Source organism: Poecile atricapillus, chromosome 4, assembly GCF_030490865.1.
Source record: "Poecile atricapillus isolate bPoeAtr1 chromosome 4, bPoeAtr1.hap1, whole genome shotgun sequence".
NCBI classification, from domain to species: Eukaryota; Metazoa; Chordata; class Aves; order Passeriformes; family Paridae; genus Poecile; species Poecile atricapillus.
The window spans coordinates 16,692,456-16,716,300 of record NC_081252.1 but is presented as its reverse complement, the minus strand read 5'-3'; the positions used below and the strand labels follow the sequence as shown (position 1 = coordinate 16,716,300).

General features: G+C 43.7%; 1 protein-coding gene across 1 annotated transcript; it reads right to left on the bottom strand.

The window, feature by feature from the left end:
• Positions 1-404: 404 nt before the first annotated feature.
• Positions 405-23,316, bottom strand: LOC131578858 (glycerol-3-phosphate acyltransferase 3). The gene is made up of 12 exons (XM_058838097.1): positions 23,107-23,316; positions 13,156-13,228; positions 7,096-7,366; positions 6,561-6,635; positions 5,981-6,070; positions 5,694-5,787; positions 5,166-5,281; positions 4,006-4,061; positions 3,470-3,555; positions 2,922-3,050; positions 2,370-2,449; positions 405-1,546 (listed from the first exon to the last, which is right to left on the bottom strand). Exons 1-12 carry the CDS (start codon positions 23,245-23,247, stop codon positions 1,420-1,422), a joined length of 1,338 nt encoding a protein of 445 aa, XP_058694080.1. The 5' UTR covers positions 23,248-23,316; the 3' UTR covers positions 405-1,419.
• Positions 23,317-23,845: the final 529 nt, after the last annotated feature.

Below are 23,845 nucleotides of genomic sequence, written 5' to 3'. Positions count from 1 at the left end.
TTTTTAAATTTTGATTTATAGAACAGTAATTTTTTCAGCATTAACTTTAATTTCTCTTTGCTAAAAGACTATTTAGAAATTAACTCAGCTAAAAATTTAGAAGCTCAGTTGATTCCCAGTTAATTACAGATTCATTGAGTCTCCCTGATATGACTTCATGCTGTAATTTCAAGATGAGCCTGCCTCCTACTCTAACAAGGATAAACACCAAGCCATCTATGCACCTTAGAGTCCAAGGAGAGGGTAAAGAGGCAAGAAACAGGTTAGAAATCTGTAGAACTCAACTACAGTTGGTTCTTTATCTTGGTGGCTGAAGTTTCCATGATGCCAATGTTAAGTTCTCAGGAACTGTAACTTTCTTAATTATATTGATTTAGAGAACAGTAGTAATGCAACACAAGACCCATTAGAAATATAGAATTTATTTCTCATTACATTCAAACAGCAATATATTGCAGATTTTGACATGCCATGTCTCATATCAAAGCTGACTTGTGGATCCTATGTTTATAGTTGTGATAGCTATTGCTAGCCCAGGAAACGTAAAATGTGTTTCTGGAGTTGCTCTCTTGAGAACTTCAAGCCATTAACAATAATTTTTGCAGATGGGCACTCCTGACAATCCACAAAAATTCATCTGTTATAGCCTACATTATTTAACCCTTACTGTACCTTACCTTTACAGCTCCGGAGCTCAAGAAAGCAATTTCAACAATAGCAATGGACAGGTAGATTGAGGACTTGCCCTTATCTTCCGTCAGGCAGCAGTTCCCAATAAAGGCAATACCATGTTAAAAGGCAACCAAATTCCTCATGGTTCATGTTCTGTACTTTTGACAGGGCAGCTGCTTTCCCACCCTGTAGGGTCTCTGTAGCCCTTGCTTCCATTCCCTCCTTGCACATCCAGGTGCAAGCTAACAAAAAGTCAGTCTTACAGTTCTGACCACATCATAAGCATGTTGTTTAAGACATCTACAAAAAATAATCTGAGCAAAAAAAAAAGACAAAATTCTGTTATGTTTAAACCTTCAAAGTACCATGAACGAGAGGTATCTTCACAACCAGTGTCCTGACAGCATCTGTTCAGTGTACTTCCCTTCATCCTTACAAACTCAGGAAAAACTGGGGTGTTTTTTTCATCTTCTAACTCTGCAGGCATTCAGCTTGGGAATACCAGGAGCTTCATCATCACATGAAGATGGAGGGGGGCTGGATAGTGAAAGAATGAACAGAGAGGAACACAGAGACACTTGCCCTTGGCAAGCTCTTCACCATCCACACAGAGAATATGCATACACACAATAAAGGATTTTGTTGTTTTCTTGTTCTATTTTTTGACAGTTTTTTTTTTTAAATTAAAAAAGCCACATTATTCCTGCAAAGGCTGGTTGTGCAAAGTAACTTTTCAAGAACCACCATTCAGTCTGACTCAGTTTCTGCAGACAAGCTTCCTACTGATCCATTTCTCACTAGCATCTTGCTGTAGTTTTTCTGCTGTTCTTCTTTGAAAGTATCTTTGACTTTTGCTCGTTTCAGACCTCCATCCCTGGAACAGAGCAAGAAGGAACAGTAAACCATCAGGGCTGTTATGGCTATTGTTATTAAACTACACATTACATTAAAACTCTACAATTGATTAAGGTAGGTAATCTAAATTATTATTATTACTATTATTAAAGGCTTTTCTTCAGAACTTCTCTAACATTCAATTTTAAGCACATTTATTAAAACCTCTGCCTTAAGCCACCAAGCTTATGCAGTTCAAATTTTGAATTCAGACAATTAAAGCAGTCTATTAATGCTGGTAACAGGCTATACTTACAACGGAAATCTTTGGTAATCTGGGATGCTACTTCCCCAGACTGCAGAGGCAGCCAATCTTCTGCAACACTACAGTTGTGTTTTGCCTTACATTATTCAGGGCTAGGTCTCATAGTTGAATCTATTTTCCCATTCTCTTCATCTGAATTTTGCTCTCAAATTTGTGTCATATGAAATCTAGGCATTATCCTGCTACTTACAGAGGCAGGACATGAGAAAGAGCATAAAGCCTCAAGACCTGTTTTATCTCTTATTGTTCATCAGATTTGCCAAGAAACTTCACTTTTGCTACTTAATCTCAACATGAGAAACAACTGTGAATGGACCTACTTCAAAAGATCAACCCTTTAGATGAAACTCACTGTATGCTACATGCTCCAAAGATTTTACACATCTTCTACTTTCAGATACATGCATGTGCTGCTACTCCATTGTTTTCCCTTAGTGGAATAAAGTGATGTTGAATGTCACAAAGCTAAGGAGGGAAGCACCTATCAGTCAAACTAACCACAAATAGTCTATGATCTAACAAGTATGGCATCACTCACCAGGGGAGTTCAGTCAGTCCTCCTTGGCGAGCGATGGCTGACCTCACTCTGTTGGCAAACTTAACAGCATCTTCATCTTCCTTCAAGGTTCATAAATTCAACATATCAAAGCAGAGAGAAGTCAATTGAAGCAAACTTTCATAACTTTTTTTTTTATCTGCTGCCTCATCAAATTAGCTCACTGCCAAACAACTCATTCCTTATCATGCCAACATCACAATCTGATCTTCCCATGTCATAATAACTCATTTTTCCTCTAGAGTGGTGAAATTAGGAGAAAATTTTTCTTCAACAAGATGGACCATTACCATTATTGCTACTGTGAACAGTACTGCATTTACTGCTATCCTTTGCATACTTGATGCACTGCTGATGGTGCCAAGCTGCATCAGGAAAAATCGAGTCAAATCATGTATCAGTCAGCACTGACAAAAATCCAGTATAAAACTGGAGACATGGGGTGGGTAGAGGTTTTGGAGGAAAAAGAGTAAAAGTGCACTTGCAGGCAATCAAGTTCTTAAATAGTAGTCAAGCAACCAGATGCTGGATTACCTTTCTAACCATTGGTGGCAAGTACCACACATTGCAAACAATGGCCCAACTGGTCATTATTCGCAGCAGATAGCTCACTATGTTGTATTTGCTGCTGTTCCAGAAGGCATCTCCAAACTGAGGATCATACTGCAAAGGATCACAAAAAACAATTGATTAAGCCTTTCCCCACACCGTCACAGCCTCTCTGACCTGGAATTACGTGGCAGAACCAGCAGTAGATGTCACCCATCAAACAAAACAGCCAAAAGAGTTAAGTCTGCTGTGAGGCAGGAAGCTTCCTTTCAGCACTGGGAAGGACTAGCTGGATTTCTTTTCCTTCCAGCTTTCTGGATGAAGAAGCTGACCCCATCAGGGCCTAACAGCCAGGCTCTATAGGCCTGAGAGACTTCACTCTAATTTCAACCACTTATTCTCCAGGAACCATCCACAGCATGCACCCAATTGCCAGAGATACTGTGCTTTCAGTAGCAGCTGTACTGAGACAGCTTCCTGCCCCTCTGAAAAAAACCCGCCCCAAACTCTGAAATTCAGCTATTTCCACTTACCTTGATTGCAACAGGATAGATTGTCCCTCCTATTTCAAAGCTCCCCTTCTTGAACATCATCACAGATGTATTGTTTATGCAGGTGCCTGTCCAGAAGAGAAAGTCATTGCTTCACACAGTCATTTCAGCACAACACAACATCCACATATAGGTCTTACCCATAAAGGGCCTGCATTTGCTGCTCACTGAGTTAAGCATCTCTTCCCTGCTTACTTTTGTCTGGTGACTGACTCCCTGAATGAAGCCAGGAGGTGTGCAAGACAAAAAGCACAATGCTGAGGTTTAATCTGTAGGACAGCAAATTAATAATCTCAGGGCAAAATAAACAATCTTCCCCTTCTTCTGCCAGGAGAAGCAACGTTCAGGGACAGCATTGTGTTGTCTCCATATATATACATCCTATATTAAAGATGAAAACCAGGAATGACCTAACAAAGCAGAAGCCAGAGTGAAGATAGATTTGAGCAGCAGAAGCCATTAAAAGAGAACAGGGATGACATCTGTACTGAATGGACATAAGTAGTTCAGCTTCTTACCTTCTGGAAAAATTAAGATTGGGAGCTTGCTTTTATCTGCCACGTGTTCCCTGAGTCTGTGGAAGCAGAAGGAAAGCTTAAAAAACAATTCCTTTCCACTCTTCTTTCCCCAGGCAGGTGCACTTAAAATACCTCTATATATTATAAATGTATGAAACCAAAGCCTTGTACTAGTACTAATTTGTACTTTTCTTTCCTACAGAAACTGAAGCTTTGTGCCAGCCATCCCTCAGGCTCCTGGAACATTACACTGAGGTAATATCCTCTTTTCTTTCCTCCATTTTACTTTTGTAATGACTGTCAGAGAAGCTAACAATTATATGCCATTAAGCCAGTCCAACTAACTCTGATCATCTCAGCCTTCAAAAAAAACCCTGACTGATGCAGTAGTCCATCCAGCCTCTGCTACTTAGCATATCTCTTAAAAAGGGGACTTCTAAATGCCTACAGCTCACACTACCTGAATAACACTTGGACAACTTGGCAAAACTGTCCTGTTGTGCAGAGGCCAATAAGCCAGTGAAAAAGTTGACCTGTCAAAATTAACCTAAAAAGTTCTCTACAAATAAGGAAGAATTTTTATCCCTGTACTACAGTATTCATGGGTATGCTTTTAGTGACATCCTGCAGAAAACCACTTTTGTACACAGCTTATATTCTTATAACAAGATATTTTTCCCTCTCACCCAAATAAATAAAGCTATTTATTTCTAGTGGCTCACAAATTCCAGTGAAACTGAGAAAGATTTTGTCACAGAAAGCTAATTTTACCATCATTATTTATCTTCAACAGAAAGTAACATAATTTAAGTACCTTCACACCCATTCAAAAATACACACCTGAATTCATCAGACATTAGTTATTATGCTGATGCCTTCCCAACTGAGATGCTTTGTGTGAGAGTCTGCAATCCAAACCTTCCCAGAGCCTTGAGTCTGAACCATGACACGATGTACAAACGTGTTTCAAGCCTTCTCTGGTGACCTGGGAGCCTGACATTTTGACTGCAGAGTTCTGCGCCAAAGCCCACACAAGCAAGCACACTCAGGTCATTTTGTGTGATGCAGTGTGCTGCACACCAGCCCTGCAACTCCTTCCCAAATCCAGGTCTTTGACTGCCCGATGCCTCTCCAGGGAGGCAGCCCAGCACACACCTCACCTTTTTGTCACTAGATGGCGGTCCTTGATCTCAGAGCGCTCAAACCAGACGTGAGGACAGGCCTTGACCGTGGCTCGCTGGATAACACCCATCAGCCCACCATGAACCTGGCCCACCTGCAAGCCCAGCAAGGCACATCAGTATCTGGGACACCTGAAATGTAGAACTTCCTCCTCTCCACCCCTCCAAGAAAATCCAACAAACCCAAATGCACTGGGAGGCTGCAAGCCAGGACTGAGCAATAACCACAACTGTTAAAATGCGTTCACTTGAGAGACTCTAGACAGTCACATGGAAGCCTATCTTAGGTACTTCAACAGATTAAGAGCCTGGCATTGACATTCCAAGGACAACTTCTCCAGAACATAATATAGACCAATTTCAGCACAATTTACACTTTTCCCCACTGACCATAGCTCAACTTTCACAGCAAAGATGTTTGCTTAAGTACTGAAGTCCACAAGCAATACCCCAAAATCTTTCCCTCTCCTGGTCTCTCTGCTGTAGTTATTTTAGAGCTCCTCATACCATTGCATAGCATCCATCATTTGTCAAAATGATCGCATCTATCGGTGATGTGTGGTTGGCAACACAAATTCCTCCTTTCTGAGGTCTGTTTTCCCTGCAATTACATATATTTTTGTTAGACTACTAGTGCACTAAGCACCACCACATTACACACCAAAAAGGTCCATGAAGTTGTCAGGTGAGTCAGCCTCTAGTGTGACATCAACTTGCAGCTCAGGAGAGAGCAGTCCCCATTTCCAATGGGATGTCACACGCACATAAGCATATATACACTTTTGCTCACTCACTTGTTATGGTAATGGATAGTACCAGACAGAGCTCTGACGAGGATGCGGGAGCATGTGAGGTGAACCACTTCGCTTAGGTAGTTTTTCACACTGAAAGAAATCAGACATCTGAAGCATCCTGGAAAGCAGCTAGACGCACATGCAATATTCTCCAGCCTACTCAACACAGCTCAGGGCTGAGATTTTCCTGGTATTCTGAAGCACAGAGAGATATTCCCAGCTCTACCACCCACTTGCTACAGCAGCTCAGCCAAGATACATCATATTCTTGGCACCACTTAGCTAGGCAAGGCTGCCTTCTCTTTCCTGGGTGTTTTTCATCCCAACACTACTACCTGCCCTACAATGTCCCATTTGAATATATCTCATGGCAGCAGAAGGAACCCATCAAGAATCATCACTGCCAAGACTGACAAGAACCCAACTTCAGTCCAAATTCAAAATGCCAATAAAACAAGGTCCACAAATTTGTGGGTGGACTATCAGTAGTCTGTTATAGGTAAAAATCTATCCACTCCTAATCTTCAGCTGTTTGCACTGATGCAATTTGGCAAGTTGATTCCTCACACACAGTACCTACCTGCCGTTTGGCAGCTGTCCCACCACTGTTGTTCCCACAATCATTGACGTAATCCCGATGGCAGCGAGGGTGAAGCTACAGACAAAACAGACGTTAAACCTTTGCTCATTGTAATATCACTTTTCCCCTTTAAAAGGAAAGAGATTAAAGAAATTCAATTACTCCTCAGACACTTGACATATGCAGTTCTCTAACTCAGCAATTCCCTGACCTATTGCTTTTAAAGTCATGATGTAGCAAAGGCAGCAGATCCAGATACTCCCATGCACACATGTCAGAGAGCTTTAGAGCTTATATTTGCTCTGCCAATATACATGGACTTAGGGGAAGCATTAATAGAAAAGATGACCACCAGGCCTACTCTACTCTCCATAGTGAATAAGGGCTTCTTACATAAAAGGAGCCTTTAAGCAAGTTAATATTTTATAGCTGCCAGTGTTGCTTTTTAGTTACAGAAAGCTGAGATGACATTTACCAAGAAAACACAAATTTACCCATTCCCAGGCTGACAAAACCCCTCAGCACCAGAGCTTACCGTAGGGGCAGGAGGAAGCAGTACCGCACTATCACCCCAATGACCCACACAACTGTCAGCCTCAGGCTGATGTAATGAAAGTTGACATTAGTCCTTGTGAGCAGATTCCAGGAGAGCAGCTCTTCTGAGGAAAATCGTTGAGTGACTTCATCTTCCACAATGGCCTCAAACCCTTTTCTGCAGAAGTAGAAAATGTGGGAGAATTCGAAGTCTGCTCGATGCAGAAGGGCGATTTCTTTCTCCATAGGCGTTTCATCTCTTTCAATGATACCTTGGGAAGGAAAAGGGTAACCACCTGAGAAAATAGTTCTGTGATGTAACAGTTGCCCTCCAGACCACTTGTCACTCTGTATTACTCAAGGAGACAAATTTATTGTCAGAGCCCCTCCTAGGACAAGAGAAGCTGTGCAGTTGAACACAGCATACCCTGCAGGAGGTCACTTCCAGCTCCCCTTCCTTACACCAGCACACTGAGTAGCAACTGTATAAAGTTCAGTTACCTTACTGAACATGAGGCAAGGAGGCAAACCCTCTCCCACCATCTGGCATGTTCTCAAGTCAAACTTCATCCAGGACTCTCTTATGCTTTCACAAGAAATCAAGTGAGACTTTGGCCTTTCAATTCCCTTCTGTACTCTGTGTACTTAAGGGCATTCAATCTCCTTTATGGAGGCTTCCCTCTTCCCATCTTTTGTCTGATATTCTGGTGTCTCAGAGCCACAACACTGCCAAAGCCCAAGACCACAACACTATGCATGGACCAGCTCTGAACTGAACACACCTCCCTGCCTTCACAGGACAAATATTTTCTGTAAATACAGGCAGACCACACGATTTTTTAATTTTACTTAAAATCAAACAAAGAAAAACACTCCAAAACACCATGTCAAAGGAAGTTGTGCCTAGAGGAGCCTTGATTTAGTTCAGCATTAACAGCTGTTTCAGCTGAACTCTGACTACATAATGCCTGGAGAGAAACTTGGAGCATCCAGAACTGCAGTGCAAACAAGTATTCCCCTTCCTCCACCCTTTTTAATTTTTTAAGCTTATGGTCTGATAAGCGCAAATTTTTCATCAGAGCTTTCAAAGGCACGAACAAATTGTGTAAGCTAAACAAAGATCAAGTATCTGCTTACTGATAAGCAAGTCTGGCTCCAGAAACTGATGACGAAAAATCTAGAGTAACAGTTAACCAGAACAACCATCCCGAGACACTCAACTGTGATTACAGAAGTCCAAGTTCAGGTTGCCACTCTGTCAGATACCCTCTGATAAATTACATAATCTTTGTGCTTTCCATGCTGAGATAAAAAAATAAGAAAGGACATAGCACCCAATTTTGTCAAGCTGCTAGGAATTTTCCACATCGTAGGATGTGGTTTTTGTAGGAAATCTTCCTTCCAATGAAGACTTGCCAGCAGAAAATATCTCAATATATTTCCTGTGCCAATAATTATAACATTTAAATTAGAAGGGATATGGAAAATCTTCATATCGCACATACATACACATGGGATAACACGGGAAGCTCGAAGAAACAGGTCCCACAAACCACTAAGGTAAACACTAAAGAAGAACCACACTGCAACAAAACCTATTGGCACCTTCAGCTTGGAACCTGGCAGCCACAACTTCCAGCTGTACCAGCAGGCCACCTCACTGCATTGTCCTATCACTAGCCTACAAATATAAACCATTAATAATATGGCACACCCCAAAAGCCACATGCTCTTCAGAATCTAAATTATACAAGCATGCACCAAAATGGACCATGCTTATGTCAAATGTTAAACCCAAATCAGAGCTCTAGTTTTTGATTCAATTTTTCTCACACTCTGAAAATCTCCAAACTTTGAAATATCCAGGTGACTCAGTCCAACCTGTCTGCTCCATGCTGCTGAAAGGTTGTTGGCAAGAGACCAGGGGAACAGCCCAGCACCAATAAAAAAAGTACCACCCCTGTCTCCAGGTACAAGAGCTGGGAATGTTTCCTCCTTATCCAGCCCTTATCCTTCTCCCTTATTCAGCACCACTCAAGCAGCTGGCCCATCTAGCTCCAGCTTCTCAGCTGGAACTGAGGAACCGGCCCAGGGTTCAAGTTTATCACACTGCTAGCAAGCTGAGAGAGGAGGGCTACCATGTCTTGCTTCATCAGCCTGCGCTGTTGTTGTCACAGGACACCCCCATGCACCAGGGACAGCAGCCTTGGGACAGCTACATCAAGCCAAGATCTCAGCAGCACGTGAAGGTAGTATGAACAGAAGGTATTAAGAACAGAATTACACACACGCTGCTCTGGTGATGTACTTAGCCTTCTTGTAATCACAAGCCACATTTAACAGCCTTTAATCCCTTGGCCATGGGCAGAGCTGAGCTTGCCAAAGACAGCCATACACAGGAGTACAGCAAACATTTTGCTCAGCCAAAAAAAAAAGCCATAGTCACTGTTTTTCTCAGTGTTGCAGCACAAGTCCCAAGCCTTCAAGCTCCCATACTCCAGTAAACTAATTATACCAGGCTCAAATTTGACACTGCTTACTTACATAGTAAGTAGATCCACTTAGCAGTATCTAGCAATTAGCTCCTTAGTAGTATCTACTTATGTAGTAACTAGATACTACCAACATAATTTGCATATAAGATATTTTCAAATATTTTACTAGTGTTTTGTCTTTTTTAAACCCACTACCTTGAAGACAACACAGCCAGCACCCACACAGAGAGCTGAGAGCTAGTTATCCAGCTGCAGTGAGATAGAAGCCTGCCCTCCAAGCACCTGCTCAGCCAAGAGCTACCACTGGGTCCAGCACACACTGCCCTCTAGCAGAGAAGGATCTTGAGGTGACAGCACCACATAGTGCCCCACGTAACTGTATCAGCTAAATTTCTGTTGAAAATATTCCTTATCACACCACCAACACAGGGGAACTCACTGCCCTTTCTGCCAAGAGATGCACAGTGGATTTGATACTGCAGAGAAAGGTGGTGTCTCCTCAATAATGCTCACTTGGTTTTTGGGGTTTTTTTGGGTTTGTTGGTGTTTTTTGGTTTTTTTTTACTGAGGGATACAATTTCAAAGTGTTTGGGGAGGACCATTTTTGCTCTGCCAGGGAGCAGGAAAACTTGCCCTTGCACATACATACATCTGCAGTGCTCCCTCCTATCCTGACCCACCTCCTAGTACTGGCTGGGTGGTCAGTAAAGACATAAAATGTAATACACACATCCTTTCAGCACTTACATATTAGTGCATACGCACACAAAAACATTTGCCTTTAACCTGTTTTAATCAACTACTCTATAATTCATTATCAGCAGGAGTTTCTCCTCCCTCAGTAAATATTGCATAATGCAATTGGGCCTCAGTCTGCTCATGTTCTATCACCTCAGGGGACACCAACTTATATAACATACTGTTAGACCTACACCTGCCCTGGCCCTCAAGTACTTTGTTTCACAGCCAGGAGTTCCTAATCACAAGTCTGTTACTCCTATGCTTAAAAAATTCCCAAGAGCAAGATATGAAGCATAGCTTGGCACCACATGTCTCCCCATACTTTCTCAAGTAAGGGATAGTGAAGACTCCAGCTTCTGGCAGAAAGAGCCACCTCCAGCAGGGAAAGGTTTTAACCTTTATTTCAGGTATACAAAGGACATTAAAAAGGGCTTTAGGCTACCATTGTGATTGTGTATCCCCATCCATAAGGCTGCTTGAATGTAGCCTGCAAGCAATCATCTATATGAATTACCTCAGGCCATTTTTGTTACCTCTAACAGTCCTTCAGATAGTGGAGTACACTTAACACAGGTTCTGAACCACAGCATGTATTAACACCACACACCCCTCAGCTGCACACAGGAGAATTAGCTATTTGTAGCTACTTTTTTTTTAAAAGATAGTTCAAATAACAAACTACTAGCTAGCACCTCTCTTCCTTGACATCTCTTTACTAGAGAAGAAATAACTGTTTGTAAGAATGATCAGATGTCTAGGAGGATGACAGCTCCTTCTGTGCAGCTAAAGCAGCAGAGTAGGGTCTCTTGCCCTCTCACTGGCCCATGATGTGATGGGGCACCATCAGCCTTACAGGAAGAAAAAAGGTATCTTCCTGCATCACTGACAACCTGGGAAGCAGACAACATGTCACTGACAATTAGCTGAAAGGACAGCTAACCTTGCCTTCCCCCTTTCCTCCCAAAAATCCCCACAACTTTCAGGACACTGGTGAGTGATACAGGATGTACTTTTTTCTCAGCCACTTGAAAGTCTGCAATTAGGCAAAGCAAGTTTTAACCCATTTTCAGAGCTGCTGTGCACTACCTCCAGTTTACTATTACAAACGCTGACAGATGCATCTGCTGCCATGGAAGCCAGTTCCATGCCTGGCCTGCAGACAGCATGATCCCAGTGTTTGCAGTATTGATAAGGATATCCCTTTGGAGCTGAAACACACACACCCAGCTCAGCAATTCAGTCTCCACTACTGGATCATGTTCTCATGAGCTAATCCACAGGCTCAGGTAAAAACTGACTTGTGTGCTAACTGGCAGGCTGGGCCTGCTCCCAGCTGTGCAGCCTAAAGAGAGAGCACACAGAAAAACGCTCACACTGCTGCCAAACGCTGTCAAAACAGAGCAGTTAAATAACTGAAGCATTCAGGAACCAGGAGGAAACCAAGTGCTGGCTGCAATGCCTTGTTCAGCCTTCTCCTAGTTCTTGGGCAAACTCAGATTTCTCTCATGGCTCCAAAGTCTTAAAGCCAACTCTGACCTACTACAGTCTACCACAACTCACACACAGTATGAGTTAAGATACAAAGAACTAATTTCAAAACTAGGCTAAAGGAAGAAAGATGAAGCAACTTTTCAGCTGTCTTTCTACAGACAGTAAGCATAAGAAGATTGGCAAACACTGGTATGAACTCCAGAGAGTAAAAGGTCAATAGCAGCAGACTGAAAAGAAGACAAGTAGCTCACCACACACTTTCAACTTGCAGTCCTACCACAGAAAAAGTACTGAGCTTGGGAAAGAAAAGTGCTGTCCAACAGACACTCAGATCTCTTCAGAGAATATTTAAGTGCACTTCAATGCACTTAAATGTTAGGACTGAGATAGCTGGCCAGCAACCCTGCAAGCATCAGGGTAAAGACATTTCAAGATGAAAATTACCCTCATATTTAAACACAAAAATTTCCATCAACTGAGAACAGCCTCCATCTTAAGCTCTACTTTGTTTTGTTAAATTTCATGTTGCTTCATACCCTTAATTTCCTCATCCCCTGATTTTTCATCTCAGTACAAGCCAGTAAAAGCAGTACTTTATTTTGCAGGAACCGTTTGCTAGCCAGCAGCATTGCAAAACAATTAGATATATAAGTGTGCTGATTTTCACTGGGGTAGAGTGAATTCTTTTCACAGTTGCTGGTATGAGGCTGTGTTTTGGATTTGTGCTGAATACATGGTTGATAATATAGAGATGTTTTTGTTATTGCTGAGCATGATTTACAGAGCCAGAGGGTTTCCTGTTTTTTGTACAGCCAGGCTGGTGAGGAAGTTGGGGGTGCTTGGGAGAGTGGGAGGAGACCCAGCCTGGACAGGTGACCCAAAGTGACCAAAGGGATCTTCCAGACCATATGGCAATATGCTCAGGATATAAAGTAGGACAAAGAAGAAGGAAAGCAGGAGATTTGGAGTGATGGTGTTTGTCTTCCCAAGTCACTGCCACCCATGATGGGGCCCTGCTCTCCTGCCTGTCCATGGGAAAGCAGGGAATTCATTCCTTGTTTTGCTTTGCTTGTATGTGTGACTTGCTTTCCCTGCTAAACTGTCTTTATTTCAACCCATGGGTTTTCAGGCTTTTACCCTTACAATTCTCTCCCCGATCCCACTGGGGCAGCAAGTGAGCAGCTGCCTGAGGAAAAACTTTCAGTGAGCATGTAACATGCCACCTCTTCTCCAGCTCTTTTGTGCACACATCTAACTGCTTCATCTGAGAAGGCATCAGTACTCCAACATCACAACATCAGTCTCATCAGTGTGACTTTAACCCAAGCTCTCACCATTAGCAGTAGGAGTCCGTGGCACCTGTGGCTGCGGCTTTTTGGCACCTTTTTGTAACCGGATAGTGGCCCACTGTTGAAAAGAAAGAAAACATTCATTTCACAAATGCAGTATTCACTTAAGGAAAAACGTCACCAAAAAAAAACAACGGTTAGCCAAAAACATGTTGTGATTTTCAAAGAACATCTTCACCAGGTAATCATCATTCATCTTCCTCAGATGTGTCCACAAACCCAAACCCATATACAGTTCTTGTGAAGAAACTCAGAGTAATTAATAACAATTTTGAAAACCAAACCAAAACAACACTCAGTGCTAGTCAGTACTTCCCAACTCTGCTTTCAGTCTTTAGAGAGCCAGCTCAGTGCTCCACACCTGTTTCAGTTCTAGTTCAGGTACACAGCCACCAAGAGCCTGAAAGGCCTCTGTCAGCCTTGCTACTGCCACAACAGCCACTGAGTCCAGATTGCATGGAAAGCCCCAGGAGCTGAGCTAGACAAAGGACACACAGAGCACATGTTCACAAAGCTGACAGACACATCACAACCCAGCCTGTCCTCTTACAGAGTAGTTTCATCATACTGGAGCAAAAAACCCGAAGTCCTAACTGGGTTAAGTGAAACTGAACCCTGCACACAGCTGATTTCACTAAAATACAAAAAAAGCATTTGCAGTCATGGGAAGTTTCAATTAAATTCAGACTCAACCCAAAAAGGATCACACTCAATTTTCCAAGATGAACAAACCTGGTATTTCCCTTGACTCTGCAACTGCTTGTTTCTTGGCGTCTTCACAGAATCGTAGAACGGTTTGGGTTGGAAGAGATCTTAGCAATCACCTAGTTCCAACCCCCTCCCCCATGGACAAAAACACCTTCTACCAGATCAGGTTGCTCAGAGTCCCAGCCAGCCAAGTCTTGAACAACTCCAGGGATGGAGAGTCCACAGCTTCTCTAGGCAATGTGTTCCAGTTGCATTCTCGTCTCCAGGCTGAACAACCCCACCTCTCTCAGCTTTCACTTGAAGCTCTGAGCAGCAGCAAAACAGGCCAATTCACCACCTTTAGGGTGAGCTACAGAGAGCCCCTTCCCCAGCCCTTGGAAAGGGCTGCCAGCTCACTGGGCTTAACCTGCTCTTTTACTGTGAGTGGTCTGAGAGAATGAGATTGAAATATGGAATAAGGTAAGCTATGGTCTCCAGTGAGTGTCAAAGTTTCCCTGGGTCCTGCACAAGCCTCTGGCAGAACCACATCAGAGGAGACTGTCTCATTTCCAGCACTGATGAGGCTGGAGCCAGTTTAACCTCTTCTCAGGGCAGAAGGCTTTCTTGACCTCCATCTGACTTAGTACCAGAGAGCTTTTATATAGCCCTCTATCTCAGGCTTCATTTTAACTGGGTTAATTATAATCCTTTTTCCACCCCAAAGTCTGTGACATCAAGAATAGTCCTTCTAGCCTGAATCCTTCCTTTTCCCAACATGGCAGCTTTGTTAAGGGATGGAAAGCTCAGTCAAAGAAGGCTGATTTGGTAGTTCCCCATTATGCACATCAATTCCTCTTCCACAAAACTCCTTTCTATTTCTAGGAACACTATTATAATTGGCATTTTCAAGACAGACAGGTCACCTGGGAGAAATAAGTTCATATCAAAAGATTGAGATATTATCCTGTTCAAATCATAATAGCTTAATCAGTATCAAAGGTGTATTTTTGTAAGAGCATACTGATAATGCCTGGTCTGCACAGGAAGGACACAGCCCCATGTTAAACCACGCATTTTCTACTTTTCCCCCCCAAATGAGCTGCGGGACATATGGAGATGCAGTTCTTTTTGAAAGGTCAGTATCCTGACTCACAGCATTATCTGCACCAAATAACCTCCCAGTATGAACCAGTATGGCTTACTGTATCAGGTTTTGCTGAATCACAACCTACCCTGCCAATATCATCCTTCATTTTCTCAGCTCTACTGCTGGTAAGGCAATAGCTCTTCCAGAAAATAATTTTAACTGTAGGAATAACTCAGTTCTTTCTGTAGTACTCAAGTACTTTCAGTAACTTTCTGGCTACACATTATTCTTAGCAGTACTGTGACCATAAAAGTTCTGGGAAATACCAAATCAAAACACTGATCAAGGAAGAACCGATTCACAGCACTGTCATTTTACATTTTGTCCATGGGATGTAGGATTTAGGGTGCAGAGGCAACCCATTTACGCAGCCATTTGTGACCAGACTTGAACCACTGCATTCAACAAACCAAAATATCCACAAACAGGTAAGTTTATCACACAGAACAAGAGCATATTTGGCTAATAGTCTCAGCCATACACACCAGCAGAAAAAAATAATTTTTCATCTTTCAAATCCTCTCAAAGGGATAATTAAAACCTAGAAGAACACTTTGGTGCTCAGAAAGAGAATGCAACACTCCCTTCAGAAAGGTCTTGCTACAGAAATCCTGCAGTTACGGGTTTGTGCTAGACTGCGTCAAAGCCTGAGCCTCAGTACAAATCATGAGGACACAGGTTATTGAGACAGCCCTTTGTAATGCCCAAAAGCTTGCAACACCCTCCTGTACTGCAGTATCTTTGACATTTTGGTATGCAAAGGAGGCAGTGCAATCTTCCCAAAGTAGAGAAATTGCAGGGTCATGTAACTCAAGTTTCTATTCCTCAGATGCATTTATCTACCCTATTTAGAAAGGCACATTCCCTCTTCCTAAGTGGTCTGACCTTTGCTCCTCAGGTCCATCTAACTCCAGAAAGGTGCAGCAGCCCACCTGGGGGATGGAAGAACAGAGGCAAAGAGAAAGCCTGGAGAGGACAGTTCCCTTTGCTAACTACCTGTGCCTTCCCAGAAGATGGGAGCACTGCCACAAGCCTGATGCCAGTGTGGCAACATGTACAAAGGTTGCACAAAGCATTCCAGGGGACAGCTAACTTTTGCTCCACAAGTCAGTGGCTGAGGCAGTTTTACATTCCATGCCGGGACTCTCAGGGGATTTAAGCACACTTAATAAAACAGGCAATGATGAGACCAGTTCCCCCTCTTGTTCAGGAGCATTTGGGCATTCCTAAGGACCCACATCTACCAGATGACAAAGCAAACAAGTTTTAAGTTCTCTGTCCGCTTTCTTCTTACCTCAATTACATCATATATCCATAAACTATGCATGTTCCAGCAACCAAAGAGCAAGAAATGAGAAATTTTTACTTAACATCTAATTCTTTCATGTAGTTCTCAGGCACCTGAATTAAAGGCACTACCATCAAAACCAGAATCTCAATTTTGATCAAGTTAAAAGCTTGCTTATATCCAGGCTGGGAAACAAGAGACACCACCCCCAGTAACGTGAGTAATTCCCCTTCCTTCCTGCTAGTCAGGGATATGTCATCCATTGCTGCCTCAGCTGGTTCCTGTGCTGAAGGACAACGTTATGCTACAAAGAGCTATCACAATGTGAGCTGATCCATCCCACAAGAGGGGAAAACATGTTTATATATTAGAGATCAAAGCATGAAACAATTACAAGCCATAGCATTCCTTCTATTCAGGAAATGAGCAAAAAGCAGACTGGCATGTCTTTTGGATCTCTCAGTAACATTGGCACAAATCTAAGTGGTTTCTCCCAGCTGGTGCTGAGCTGGCAGTCCCAAGGACCTTGGTGCAGATTTGTGTTTTTAGTATAAAGTATAAAACACCAGACTCCTGAACAGATTAAAAATAGCAGCGCAACCCATTGGATTGAAAATGTGAAGTTAGAAACCAGCATGATCCCAGAACTACAAATATCACCACAAGTCTGATTTTGAAACTTTAATATCCTAACTACTGACAAGAAAGTAGCTTGGACGCTTTAATTACACAATGCAGAATCTGAAGATAACACACTTTACTAGGTAAGGAAAACATCAACTTTCCCCTGAAAAGGTCTCCTTCCTTATCCTCTGAGAAAAGGCCTCTAACTTATCAGCTCCTCAGAAAAATCCAAAGTGGCCAGAAGATCAATTTCACTTACACGTCACTAAGCAACTGCCACACATAGAGGACCTATGCAGTACTTGAGGAAAGATAGCGGTCTATTTGCCAACTGTCTTATCTGGAGTTAGGAAGGCCTTTTGAAATCTCTTGTAAATGTGTGATTTTTGTCTCTGAGGTCTGACTACCTCCAAAGCCAAGCCTGACATGTCATTTCATGAAAGCACCTCTAGATATTCTTCGCTGGGATCAAGAGACAAATCATTAGGAACACCTCAGAGGATTGCCCTGCTCCCCTAAGAAATGGGGCTTAGCCTTTCACCTCATTTACCATCTTTACATCACCCCTGACTTAACAGTGTTTGATAATTTTTTGGAAGAGAGAGATTACTCAAATCTGCAATTACATGGAGACAGACCACTGGTGTTCCTCTTTTAAAGGCACTGCCAGATATGAGACAAAAGTTTATGTGCTAGTTTAGGTGACCACTCCTCCTTGGAATCTCTCCAAACCTCAGAAAGATTGCAGAGCACATCCCACACAATGCCACTTTGTTTAACACAGCAAAACCTGCATGCCAGTTATTGGGTTGTTTTGTGTGAAGCAAGAACACCACCACCACCAAGAGGAGCAATCATTTCCAAGTCAGGGCAAAAGGTCCCTTCTCATCTCCTGTGCACTTCTCATTCTGATGAGACACCCTTGGCACTGCCTCCAAGGAGCTTCCCAAATTCTTCTGCACACAGGAGCTGCATAGCAAGTCCTTCCTGGTGGACAGGTATCCAATGAACAATTAAGAGTTCAGCTTTACAGGATAACACCAATGGGATCAGCAAAAGGAATGCTAAGCAGCTTCTTTTACAGCAGTTTCACAAACTCTTACTTCAAGGCAAGCTCTGAATACAGATGCTGTTATTTTAACAGCATTTGCTTATCAACAGTGTTCACATGCTGTAAAATTGAGAGCAGTTTCAGACAAGAGCTGTTGATCTGGAATATGGTGCATTAATTACTAATGCAACCACAGCAGAAGGCAACCCCCAGCTCTGATAAACATATTGATGTGCAAGGACTCTTGACTTTTATATCTGTGGTAAACATACATAAAAACCTTCAAAGGACTGGGGTCTACATTAATACAGGCCAGGGATTTAATCCAAGATTCTGCACAAAATTTGCTAATACTATTCCAAAAGTCAGTGTGAGCCCTGTAAACAAGGGTGCATCATTCACATCAGGCATGTCTCCAAGACATGCTTCTCATTACCATCTGAGCTGGCAGCTTTCAGAGCTCTCGGATTCTCCCCTGCCCAAGAGTCCTTGAAGGATTCCAATTACACAGACAGAGGCCTTCATTGACTCTGAGCAATGACATTAGTCAGCAAAGCTTGCTGCTGAGGCCAGTGAGTTACACAAGCAGCAGTCAAAGCCCACAATGATTCATCTATTTATCAGCTTAAGTCCTCTCCTTCTCCCTTCCCCACCCTCATACCCGGCACCACACACAATCCTGATGGTGACTCATGGGAAGAAGCTGCAGCCTGGCATACCTAGGACAAGAGTAACAGTCCATCCCACCTGCCCTGCACAGCCACGATCTCCAGCTTTACCAGAGGCACTGAGGTCTTTTTTCTTCCTCATATCTAGGGCAATGCATGTTGCCAAGGTCAACTGCAACACAAGGAACTTGGGCTTAATGACCACCTACAGAATAATATTACACTTTTCCAGCAAAAATACATTCCCTACAGGCAGCATAATAAGGTATCAGAAATTGCTGCTGTTACAAGGGGCTACTGTTAAACCCTGATGGATCAGTTACAGGACATGAAAAACACCTACAAGTATAGCATCTGCTGTGCATTACAGGCAGCCAAACCAGCCACACAAGAAGCACTCTCTCTGCTCACTGCAAGCCCCCACAAAAAGCCTCAAGAGATTGGGAAGGGGAGTGCAGTAAGAGTGCTTGCAGTCATCAACAAACCATTAGTCCAGAAATAGACAATAATGTGATGTTAGTTAATAGCCAGGTTGTTTCCTGACACAAATGTGACCTAAAGACCTCACTCCCCTCAGGCTTTCTCATTTCTTAATATTTTACAAGTAATATGCACTGCACAGTTTAAAAAACACAATACATTTTTTCCCATTAGAAAAGGGCAAGCAGGGCAGTTTGTACAGACTGCTGCTGCTAACTCTACTGTCTCAGGCAGCAAGGCACACCCAGAAAAAGGCCCAGCAGACTGGAAAAAAAAACCCTGAAGTATTTAACAAGGTGAACTGCAATCCATCAAGCAGAGATCATCACTTTTGGGGTTCACTGCTACTGCCAAATATATAGACACACGGTCCAAACCAGTCCTCCAGATTTTCTACAATCTGACGGAAATAGAGAAACTGATCCTCTGTGACTGCTCTAGTAGCTGCTCTATGGGCCTCACCGTAAGACAAAGGACTTGCTGAAAGGCTGGATTCTCCAGTGCTTGGCAAGACAGCTCCAATGGCATGTTTGCAGGGCCCCAAATCATATTAAGAGTTCACAAGAGGCAATGAATTAAGACAGAGCAAAAATGAGACCAAGAGGTAAAGATATACTAAATTTAAAACTGGAAACTATCTGTTGATGTTGAAAAATAAACAGGGAGCAATGCAGCGTGCTGTGATGACTGCAAGAGACAGTCCTCAGCATTTCAGCAGTAGGGAATATTTCTGTGGCGAGTGACTTCACAAGCATCAGGACAGCAGGTGAGTAGTCCAGACTAGCTCCTCCTAGGGGCAAAGAGCTGCTGGAGATCTTTCTGGAGCAGTACTCCCACATTTTAGAAAGCCATACTAACGTGGTGCCAGAAATCCTTCTATTAACACTGGAAGAAAAGCTACAGGCAAAACTGAACAATCTCCTAAAAGTTTGCTGAGTTTGGTAAGGCAATTCAGAAGCAAGCTAATGCACTTTCAGGAATACCCACATGATGGGGGAAGCAAGCTTTCAAATAGGAAGTGGTCTGTCTGCTGTACTTCTTTAGCATAACTTTCTAATCATTTTCCCTACCACATGGAAAAAAAATACATTCACATAGGAAAAAAATACATCCATATAAAGCTGGTAATCCCTAGTGCAGTACTTAAGGGCCAAGTGCAACCCAACAAAAGCACATCCTCATCTGTACATGCTGCGTTTTGCTTAGCAGCATGTACTTGCTGAGGCAGCTGAGCAGAGAGAAAAATCTATTGTGCACCGATGTCCCTTGTCAGAAATGTCAGATGGTCAAAGTACAAAAACAGTTTGTTCCTAAAAGGAGCTTTCCCCTCCCTTTTCTCAGTTCATGATTCCAGCACCAGGAACAAGCTTCTGCCTTCCTGAAAGAAGCAGAAAAAGTTTGTTGTTTTTTTTTTAAATTGGCAAGAAAAAGTTCAAGCACAAGCCCCCCATCACCTTCAGCTTGCTCCATCCCACAGCCTATGCAAAAACTGAACACCACAGACTCATTCTTGGGTGTCTTGTTTTATCTGACATGGCCTGAAGAGGTATCACAGCAAACTAGAATGGTCCCTGAACTATGGACAGACTTGGACCCTAAAAATAGATTGACTCTAATAAAGCTGACAACATAGGCCATGTAGGAAACAAACCACAGTCACTGTGTCCTTCCAGCTATGCCAAGACATGGGATATAAACCAGCAAAGCCAGGGAGCAACTGGGTATCAGCTGGGATGCACAAACAGCCACCACTTTGCAGACAGCACCTGTATTCTGGCCCATTAAAGAGGCAACAAAAGCAGCAGCATCCTGACTGAACACTCTGCAGGTGCAAGAGCCCACTCTCCTCCTGGGAAAGAGGGGAAAAGGCCTGGGGAGATCCAGGGCTGGGAGTGGAAAAGGAAGCTTAAGGAAGTTATTAAGTTAATGCTCTGCTGAAAAAGGCCTCAGCCATCAGAAACTGCAGCATCCTTTGACTTCACAGAGCCAAAAAACTCTTCTCAGGAGAAACACACACACACGGAATTCAACATCCCAAGAAGTCTCGGACACCCAGCTAGCAGCACATTTCACTGTTAACCTGACAGTATTAATAATTATCCCGGATAAAAAGAAATACACCCTTACAAGTTATTTAACTTAATTAAATAATTTAATTTACTTTAATGTAATAATTTAATTAAAAAATTGATATGCAAGGATACAGCACTTTTCCCAATATTACTCTGATTAATATCCACAGTTTAGATATTACATGTCTTCAGGTGCTCTTGCAGGCGCTGCTTGGACCTGGCTGCAGACAATCCGCCTCTGTCAGGCTTCTAACCAAGACAGACCTGAGAACCAAGGAAGAGGAGACATCCCACAACAAATCACTTCCTTTCAGGGATTATCCCCATGCAAGTATTCTGAGGGCAAATTCTCAGGCAAAACAATGCCAAATTGAGATAAGCAGAATACCTGGGTGGATTGAGTTTCTTCACTCTCCCACAGCAAGTCCAACTTAGCTGATTCTTCTCAGAATACTTTCCAATTTTTCATTGCCTTTTCTTTTACATATACATTATTTTATATCATATCCATGTCCAATCTAATTATGTATTAATACAATTATTATTATATTGAGAAGCATGCAACTCCAGAAAGTATTTCATGCAAAAGTAATGGGAAATATTGCAAGATAAGTCATTATTTCCTCCCTTAGGCAACAGGAGAGCTCTCACAATTAACCATCTTCAAAATGCTGTCAGATACTTTTCCATAATTTTGCCCAAAATATTTTGTTGCAACATTTGATGACACTAAAAATAATGATTAATGATCTAGGAATAAAGAATGCCAATTGTGGTTATTCACAGGTGAAGGCAAGTCATCTAAACAAGACTATCTCACTAGGCCATCTGGATTGCTCTGTCAGGCCCCGGTAATCTTTGCCTCCTCAGCTTCTGCTATTCAAATCATTTTTTCCACTAACAACTGCATCTTCTCTCCTCAAGAGTAATCCTGACACCATTCACAGTCCTAGAAAGTACTTTGATCAGATTCATTCTCACCCAAAAGCCTTAAAACATTTTGACTTAAGATGCATTTAACAAATGCTGATTTAATAGGTGGATTTTTTTTAGCCAGGCACTGAAGTACAGGAACAAGGCTTGCCTGAAAACCTCGAAGAACAAGATGAAATTAGACAAAATCTACTTTCCATAGTCACATACTGATGTATACTGCACGGTCACTGTCCTGTGAGGCATTTCACTTTTCCTCCTTACAGCTGTTTCCTTGGTTTAGGTGCCCCTCCTCCCTGAAAAACGCGTCATAAATATTTAAATCTGATCATGTCCACCAACAATTTAAAAACACTCTTCCTCACCACTACCATGAGCTTCAGAGGGATGGTTTTCACACACGTATTAAATATGCAGAAAGCATATTTCTCTGCGAGAAACTGGCTATCCCTGAGAATTTAGGGGCAGATGGCAACTGAGGTGCTGGACGTGCTCAACTTGGATGGCAGTCGACGTCTCTGAGCACCAGACCTTTTACACCCCTCGAGAGCATGAGCCGGCAACATTTCCCCCAGGTGGAGCACAGCTGCTACCGAGCAGCGACAGCCTCGCCCAGGCCATGGTACAGCCTTAAGTAACAAGGTTTATCCCACTCTCCTGCGGGTTCAGGGAGACCACCCCAGAGCCTACACGAAATTAGCACAGATCTCCAGCTCCGCCCGTGGGCTTTAAGCCCGAAGCTACAGCCGGGCAGAGCTGATGCCAGGCAGGACGTGACCCACCCGCTCTCCTCTACAGGAGGAGACAGCTGGAACCGGAGTGCACAGATGCTCCTCGGGGATATCCACCCCCTCGCACCCCCCGACCGGAGCGAGCCGTGCCCTGCCCGCCGGCTGCCCTGGGACCGGGGGAAGCGAGCGAGGCGCTGCCCCGCGGGGAACACAGGGCCGGGGACACCCTCCTTCTCTCCCAGAGCTCCCGCCTACCTCCAGTGTCTTCACCAGCACCCGCATATAGGCCTCGGAGATGCCCAGCGAGATGCCCAGCGCCGAGGGCAGCACGATGAGTCCGAGCACCACCGCCAACCACACGGCTCCCACCTGCCCCACGGCCCACACGACCTCCATGGCGGCGGGGCCGCACGACGCCAGCGTCGGCAGCGGGGACCGGGCGGCGCCGCCTCCCGCCGGCCCTAAAGGCCCGTGGCCGTCCTGGCCCGCCCCCGGCCCGCCCCGTTCCGCCCTGCCCCGGGGCCGCGGGGGACCCTGAGCCCGGCTGGGCCGGTGCAGCTTTGGGAGCTGATGAGCCGAGGGAGAGGACGCCCGCGGGGCGGGAAGCAGCTAAAACCGGGTTTAGCGGACGGCACAGAAGGCTCCTGGTGTAGGAAAAAACGTCTGCAACGGGTGCGGGCGGGAGCGCAGCGGCACCGCCGCGGCCAGGCGGGTGCTTCGGGGCAGCAGCGTGGGCTGGAAAGCCGTAGGAAGCCTGAAACGAGTAGCTCGGGGAGCAAAACTGAAAAGGAAAACCGGGGAAAGCTCCTGGGTCTGTGAATATCAAAGAGGACAAGGATAGCTAAAGAAAGGAAAAAAGGCAAGGTCTGCACTGGCCCGCCTGTGTTTTCTCAGGATTTGAGCAGGGAGGAGGGATTCACCCAGAGTCCAGCCCCCACCCCGGCATTAAGCCCACTCCAAGAGAAAGCAAACTTCGTGGCAAGTGGCTAAAGGA